The sequence below is a fragment of the Callorhinchus milii genome, unplaced genomic scaffold (assembly GCF_018977255.1).
Source record: "Callorhinchus milii isolate IMCB2004 unplaced genomic scaffold, IMCB_Cmil_1.0 Scaffold953, whole genome shotgun sequence".
NCBI lineage: Eukaryota > Metazoa > Chordata > Chondrichthyes > Chimaeriformes > Callorhinchidae > Callorhinchus > Callorhinchus milii.
In genome coordinates, this window is record NW_024705694.1 from 1,977 (window position 1) to 10,179 (window position 8,203).

Genomic DNA, 8,203 nt, shown 5'->3' on the forward strand with positions numbered 1-8,203 from the left:
TCTAGGCTTTAGGCCTAGCTGTAGGCTTTAGGCCGCTGTGAGTTAATTTTTAATTTAAATGTTTTAATTGTTAATGTAAAAGCTTGAAATTTAAATGTTTCTATTTAAAAACATGAGGGAATGTAACATTGTTAACCATTAACTCCCTTTCACACACGCGGGGGTACGATACGAAGGGAGAGTTTGTGGCCGAGTTCTAGGCTTTAGGCCGAGCTGTAGGCTTTAGGTCGCTGTGAGTTAATTTTTAAATCCTTTATATTAAGTTCGCGTGCTTGCTTGCTTGCGTGCTTGCTGCTTGCTTACGACCGTGCAAACCTTTCGGTCGTTTTTTAACCCACTTCCCGTGATCCAATCGAGCTGACATTTTGCACACAGACTCGTTGTGCGAGACAATTAATGTTCGTGAAAATTTTTTTCCAAAATTTTACACTGTTTAGGGAAAACAAATTAAATATTTAATTACCAATTGCTTAATACTGGCAGACAATCATCTGACCCATAGGTGGCAGCCATCTCAAGCCAGAGGACGAGAGGACTCTAGCCGCCACGCATATAAAGGATTTAGAGTGAAAAACTTTGTTTTTACGGGTTATACTTATTATCTCCATGGGAATGTATAATCCTAAACAGATGTTATCCTAAACTTATCTTCAGCGTTGCCTTACAGAAATATTTTCAAGGAGTTTCCTTTCTTCAACTTGGTTCAGTCTCGTGTCATGAATGACGTGAGTAGATGACATTTTACACTTAAACAAACGTGTAACTTACGGGTTGATTTGTGTGCAGTGATACCAGTTTTGTTTTATACTCTTTGGTTCTTTCGGTAAAGTCACGTAGGTGAAAATTAAAAATATAATAAAAATAACAAAAATTAAATTAATAAGAATAAAATGAAATAATATTGAGTAATTTCCCTTTTTATTTTATTTTAATTAAAAATTTTATTTTTTCCTTTTTATTTTAATTAAAATAAAATAAAAAGGAAAAAATAAAAAATAAATTAAATCACATTTAATGGAAAACGACAAAATTAAATGTGATTTAATTTAGTTTTCATTTTTTTTTTCATTTTATTATTTTCACCTACGTGACTTTACCGAAAGAACCAAAGAGTATGGATCATTTCAGTCACGAAAACTTCAAATCTAGAATCAGTTTTGTTTTGCTCGGTGCTCTACATCTTCACTACTGATTGTGACGATGTCTGTGGAATGAACCAAGAAGGTTGATAACACATTCCGGCTGCGGAGGGAGCTGGTAGGAACGTTGGGTTGCTTTGTCAATGGCCTGCAGGGTCAACGGCTGCGTGGTGTATTCCGCAAATATGAGCCGGCGTGAGTAGGTTAAACGTTGAGTTTTATAAGGGCACCACGGGGTGACCAGCCCCTCCCCACCCAACCCCACCCTCCCCACCCAGCCCCCCCCACCCCCTCCCACCCAGCCCCCCCACCCAGCCCCTACCCCACCCAGCCCCCCCCACCCTCCCCACCCAGCCCCTCCCCACCCTCCCCTCTCCACCCAGCCCCACCCCTCCCATTTGTGGATGCACGACGGACGGACGGACGACGGACACAATAATCCCCTGTGGGCTGGTGTAACCAGGAGGTTCCTACCAGTATTAATGGCCATTACTAAGTGAAATGGTCATAAGGCTACGACGTGTAAGATTGCTCTGGGTAATCACACAGGCATGTGATGCAAGCATCAGCGTGCTATGATGAGGTGACTGAACCACAGAATGAGCGGCTCACAATCCCAAATTTGTGATTTCAAATCTAGGTTGGGGGTTGACTCACCCCATCATCCTACCGGGGTTGCTAAAATGAGTACCACCTTGTGGCTGAGTCGGCAGCGATTACCCAATGGAGAGACAGACTTGTCCCCAACTTAACGCCGCCTCAATGCTTAATTGAGCAGGGAAAACATTGGCTGTGACTAACTCTGCCGAATTGATTACACTTGCACAACTTGCAAGAGGCAATGACAGTACCTCGTATGAATGCTGGAGATGACTTTATACGATGTTTAACAACACTTTGTCTTACATTTTTTCACAAAATTAAGATTCTGTACACAAACAGACCTGTAGTGGTTTGTGCTCCGACTGGCTCTGGAAAGACTGTTATTTTTGAGCTGGCCATCATTCGTCTCCTAATGGAATGCCAAGGACCCTGCTGCAATGCGAAAGTGATCTATAGTAAGTAGCAGGGGCGGAGTGTATGAGTGAGTGTATGAGTGAGTGTATGAGTGAGTGTATGAGTGAGTGTATGAGTGAGTGTATGAGTGAGTGATGTGTATGAGTGAGTGAGTGTATGAGTGAGTGTATGAGTGAGGTGAGTGTATGAGTGAGTAAATGTGTATGAGTGAGTGAGTGAGTGTATGAGTGAGTGTATGAGTGAGTGTATGAGTGAGTGTATGAGTGAGTAAATGTGTATGAGTGAGTGAGTGTATGAGTGAGTGTATGAGTGAGTAAATGTGTATGAGTGAGTGAGTGTATGAGTGAGTGTATGAGTGAATGTGTGAGTGAGTTAGTGTATGAGTGAGTGTATGAGTGAGTGAGTGTATGAGTGAGTGAGTGTATGAGTGAGTGAGTGTATGAGCAGGGCGGTTTCTTCATTAGGGCGATTGGGCGACGCACCACCAATGTCATTCAACCACAGAGTCACGCTAGCCGTCACTGTGCCTCTGGATATAGTCCAATCAGCGTCATGTCACGTTCTGTGGAGTACCGCCTCTTTTTGGGCGATTTCACTCCGGCTGAGAATCGCCCCGAGTGTTCCCATAGACTTACATTCAAAGATGTTTTTTTTCGAACGGGGGGCGCTGCAAAGCATTCTCTACGGCTTCCGGGAGGGCTCGCCCTAACGTGCTTACGTCATCATACGTCAGCACGTTTCATCCAACAATATTATTTGTCGCCACCTAGTGGAATCTTTAATAAAAGAAACTGAGTGGATTGTAATAATAGTGAGTATAGAAACAAACAAGATGTATTGTAAGAGTCACTTTATTTTCATTAATATTAAAGAAGTGAAGTTGCCTTTACATGCTTAAGCTGTTAATTTATCCATTGCATGGGTGGACCTTATCCTTATCAATCATCGAGACATTTGCCCCCCCTGAGAGATTTTGCAGGAGCCGCCACTGGTAAGTACGTCTCTTAATCGTTGCATGATACATTGTTGCAATTGCCCACACACGGTATTGTATTCGTACAACAGCAAAGCGCGTTTGATGTCGGCCTGCTTGAGCATGAATGTGACGCCTACCCCCCCCCCCCAGTGGCCCCCATCAAGGCACTGTGTCGGGAGAAATTCGAAGACTGGCAGAACAAGTTCGGAGCACTGGGCATTCAGTGCAAAGAGCTGACCGGAGACACGGATGTCGATGACTTTTTTGAGATACAAAATGCCCAAATAATATTGACAACGCCGGTAAGTTATTATTGGTTTTTTTACCCTTCTATCTGGCAACAAAACTGACACCTTTTTACAAGGAGTCATGTTTGCATAGACCACAATATCAGAGTTGTGTTTTCTTTGTTTGCATTATGACTACTTGTGTTGTGGTTATTGCAAACATGATGCCTTGTATAAAGGTGTCAGTTTGGTACCAGTTGAAAGGGAAAAAACCTACTACTACGACAATATCCGCTGTTGAGTCTTTACAAGACTGGGCAAGCACCTGTAGAGGCCATACACATATACGCTTGCACACACAAGACGCTATAAAAGTTTGCATTTATACAATGAATATCATACCTAGTCAATCACACATTATAATATTTAAATGGTTTAGGCCTTAGATATTTCACGTGTAAGTTTATGCCTTTGGAAGCAGGCATACTTTTTAATGGTGTGATTATTTCAAGGACAGTGCTTACATGATCAGAGTTCTGTTTTTTGTTTGCATTGGACTGCAGGTATTGTGGTCTATGCAAACATGACTCCTTGTAAAAAGGTGTCAGTTTTGTTGCCAGATAGAAGGGTGAAAAACCAATGATCATATTTTTACTGGCAAATGAGGTTCCAATGGTGGAACATCGGTAAGTGTTGGAAAAAAATAAGCCGACAACAATACGCCTCCGTCACGTAGCTGCCCTTCCACATTGAAATCAAGGGCATCTTTTTCAGACATCCCATCAGCCACCACCACGACCTTCTGGGATTATAACAATGTCAGCAGTATTGGCTCAACAAAAGCAATACTTCATCATGGGACCTCCTTTGCCAGACCGAAATATACTCATAGGGGTTTCCCCTTTTTTGTGGCAACAAAACTGACACCTTTTGCAAGGAATCACGCTTACATTAAGCACAATACTTGCAGTCAAATGCAAACAAAAAACACAACTCTGATAGTTTATGCATTGTCTTTTAAACTGATTGGTCCACACCAGAGACAGCTTTCTTTAGAGCCTAGTCTCATATGGTGTTCGACCAGATGACGCCAAAAGGCGCACAGTTCAAAGACAACGCACCATCAGAGTAATGAGAGCTCGGGGTGAGCAGCTACATCATGGGACCTCCTTTGCCAGCAAACATATACTCATAGGGGTTTTCCCCTTTTTTCTGGCAACAAAACTGACACCTTTTACAAGGAATCATGTTTACATTGACCACAATACTTGCAGTCAAATGCAAACAAAAAACAATACTCTGATAATGTATGCATTGTCTTTGAAACTGATTGGTCCACACCCGAGACAGCTTTCCTTAGAGCCTAGTCTCACATTGGTGTTGGACCAGATGACGTCAAAAGGCCTTGTATAAAGCTGTCAGTTTTGTACCAGTTTAAAGGGTAAAAACCTACTACTATATTTTTGCACTGGTAAGGGAGATGTCTCATAGTCAATGCTTACCCCGAGCTCCCAATACTCTGATAGTGTGCTGTCTTTGAGTTGTGCGCCTTTTGGCGTCATCTGGTCCAACACCATGTGAGACTAGGCTCTAAGAAAAGCTGTCTTGGGTGTGGACCAATCAACTTCAAGGACAGTGCATATCATTACCATCATCAGAGTTGTTTCCTTTTGTTTGCATTTTGACTGCTTGTGTTGTGGTTATTGCAAACATGATGCCTTGTATAAAGGTGTCAGTTTTGTACCAGTTTAAAGGTAAAAACCTACTACTATATGTTGCCACTGGTAAAGGAGACGTCTCATAGTGTCAATTCTCCTACTTGTGTTCAAGGCCTTCAATGGGCTTGCTGCACCTCGCATCCAGGAAATGATTCAGCCGTACACTCCGCAAGGTTGATTCAGCCGTTCGCTCCCCTGAGATCATCTCTCACACATCTACCGATGATCCCCTACTCGGGCGCAGCGCGCTCCAGAGCGTGAACCTGGGGTAACGGGGCTTCTTGTTTGTAATTCTAGATTTCAAGCTTTCGTGACTGCAAGGATTCATATTCTTAGGTTTTTTCGGTAAAGTCACCGTGTAGGTAAAAACATTAAAAAGTAAAATTGTAATGCTGCGTCTCTCGTGTTCTTGTTTGCGAGGCTCACCGACCTCATTTGTTTTGCAGGAGAAATGGGACAGCACGACAAGGCAGTGGCACGACAGGTCTCTCGTGCAGCTCGTGAGGCTGTTTCTGATTGATGAGGTAGAGTACATGACTGTAGTGTTCTTTGTAACGCCATTGGGTCGCGGTGCCAGGCTTCGGTGGCGCATCTTGTGTTGCGGATGATGATATATCCGAAGATTGCCCAGCGTACGTCAATTACAAGTCTAACTTCAACACGCGCGTCATTACAAAATGGCGGACCGCAACAGCGCGTCCGCCATTTTGTAATGACCCGACCCGTACCCAGCCGGCCGGTACGGGTAGCCGTTTGCGCCTGGTGCGGCCGGGTACGGGTAGGCCGTGAGTCACTGGTGAGTCACCGTTTGTCACTCATTTCGGGTAGGGTACGGGTACGGGTAGGCCGTGAGTCACTGGTGAGTCACCGTTTGTCACTCATTTCGGGTAGGGTACGGGTACGGGTAGGCCGTGAGTCACTGGTGAGTCACCGTTTGTCACTCATTTCGGGTAGGGTACGGGTACGGGTAGGCCGTGAGTCACTGGTGAGTCACCGTTTGTCACTCATTTCGGGTAGGGTACGGGTACGGGTAGGCCGTGAGTCACTGGTGAGTCACCGTTTGTCACTCATTTCGGGTAGGGTACGGGTACGGGTAGGCCGTGAGTCACTGGTGAGTCACCGTTTGTCACTCATTTCGGGTAGGGTACGGGTACGGGTAGGCCGTGAGTCACTGGTGAGTCACCGTTTGTCACTCATTTCGGGTAGGGTACGGGTACGGGTAGGCCGTGAGTCACTGGTGAGTCACCGTTTGTCACTCATTTCGGGTAGGGTACGGGTACGGGTAGGCCGTGAGTCACTGGTGAGTCACCGTTTGTCACTCATTTCGGGTAGGGTACGGGTACGGGTAGGCCGTGAGTCACTGGTGAGTCACCGTTTGTCACTCATTTCGGGTAGGGTACGGGTACGGGTAGGCCGTGAGTCACTGGTGAGTCACCGTTTGTCACTCATTTCGGGTAGGGTACGGGTACGGGTAGGCCGTGAGTCACTGGTGAGTCACCGTTTGTCACTCATTTCGGGTAGGGTACGGGTACGGGTAGGCCGTGAGTCACTGGTGAGTCACCGTTTGTCACTCATTTCGGGTAGGGTACGGGTACGGGTAGGCCGTGAGTCACTGGTGAGTCACCGTTTGTCACTCATTTCGGGTAGGGTACGGGTACGGGTAGGCCGTGAGTCACTGGTGAGTCACCGTTTGTCACTCATTTCGGGTAGGGTACGGGTACGGGTAGGCCGTGAGTCACTGGTGAGTCACCGTTTGTCACTCATTTGGGTAGGGTACGGGTACGGGTAGGCCGTGAGTCACTGGTGAGTCACCGTTTGTCACTCATTTGGGTAGGGTACGGGTACGGGTAGGCCGTGAGTCACTGGTGAGTCACCGTTTGTCACTCATTTCGGGTAGGGTACGGGTAGGCCGTGAGTCACTGGTGAGTCACCGTTTGTCACTCATTTCGGGTAGGGTACGGGTACGGGTAGGCCGTGAGTCACTGGTGAGTCACCGTTTGTCACTCATTTCGGGTAGGGTACGGGTACGGGTAGGCCGTGAGTCACTGGTGAGTCACCGTTTGTCACTCATTTCGGGTAGGGTACGGGTACGGGTAGGCCGTGAGTCACTGGTGAGTCACCGTTTGTCACTCATTTCGGGTAGGGTACGGGTACGGGTAGGCCGTGAGTCACTGGTGAGTCACCGTTTGTCACTCATTTCGGGTAGGGTACGGGTACGGGTAGGCCGTGAGTCACTGGTGAGTCACCGTTTGTCACTCATTTCGGGTAGGGTACGGGTACGGGTAGGCCGTGAGTCACTGGTGAGTCACCGTTTGTCACTCATTTCGGGTAGGGTACGGGTACGGGTAGGCCGTGAGTCACTGGTGAGTCACCGTTTGTCACTCATTTCGGGTAGGGTACGGGTACGGGTAGGCCGTGAGTCACTGGTGAGTCACCGTTTGTCACTCATTTCGGGTAGGGTACGGGTACGGGTAGGCCGTGAGTCACTGGTGAGTCACCGTTTGTCACTCATTTCGGGTAGGGTACGGGTAGGCCGTGAGTCACTGGTGAGTCACCGTTTGTCACTCATTTCGGGTAGGGTACGGGTAGGCCGTGAGTCACTGGTGAGTCACCGTTTGTCACTCATTTCGGGTAGGGTACGGGTACGGGTAGGCCGTGAGTCACTGGTGAGTCACCGTTTGTCACTCATTTCGGGTAGGGTACGGGTACGGGTAGGCCGTGAGTCACTGGTGAGTCACCGTTTGTCACTCATTTCGGGTAGGGTACGGGTAGGCCGTGAGTCACTGGTGAGTCACCGTTTGTCACTCATTTCGGGTAGGGTACGGGTACGGGTAGGCCGTGAGTCACTGGTGAGTCACCGTTTGTCACTCATTTGGGTAGGGTACGGGTACGGGTAGGCCGTGAGTCACTGGTGAGTCACCGTTTGTCACTCATTTCGGGTAGGGTACGGGTACGGGTAGGCCGTGAGTCACTGGTGAGTCACCGTTTGTCACTCATTTCGGGTTAGGGTACGGGTAGGCCGTGAGTCACTGGTGAGTCACCGTTTGTCACTCATTTCGGGTAGGGTACGGGTACGGGTAGGCCGTGAGTCACTGGTGAGTCACCGTTTGTCACTCATTTCGGGTA

The 8,203-nt window shown here is 47.2% G+C and overlaps 1 protein-coding gene across 1 annotated transcript in view; it reads left to right on the top strand.

The window, feature by feature from the left end:
* Positions 1 to 654: 654 nt before the first annotated feature.
* Positions 655 to 8,203, top strand: part of LOC121852560 (probable ATP-dependent DNA helicase HFM1) — a gene marked incomplete at both ends in the record, with an annotated part of 23,248 nt that continues 15,699 nt past the window's right edge. The window contains 4 exons of the mRNA XM_042346526.1: positions 655 to 725; positions 2,065 to 2,197; positions 3,283 to 3,434; positions 5,524 to 5,601. Coding sequence (XP_042202460.1) covers positions 655 to 725; positions 2,065 to 2,197; positions 3,283 to 3,434; positions 5,524 to 5,601 — 434 coding nt within the window. The remainder of the gene's footprint in view (positions 726 to 2,064; positions 2,198 to 3,282; positions 3,435 to 5,523; positions 5,602 to 8,203) is intronic.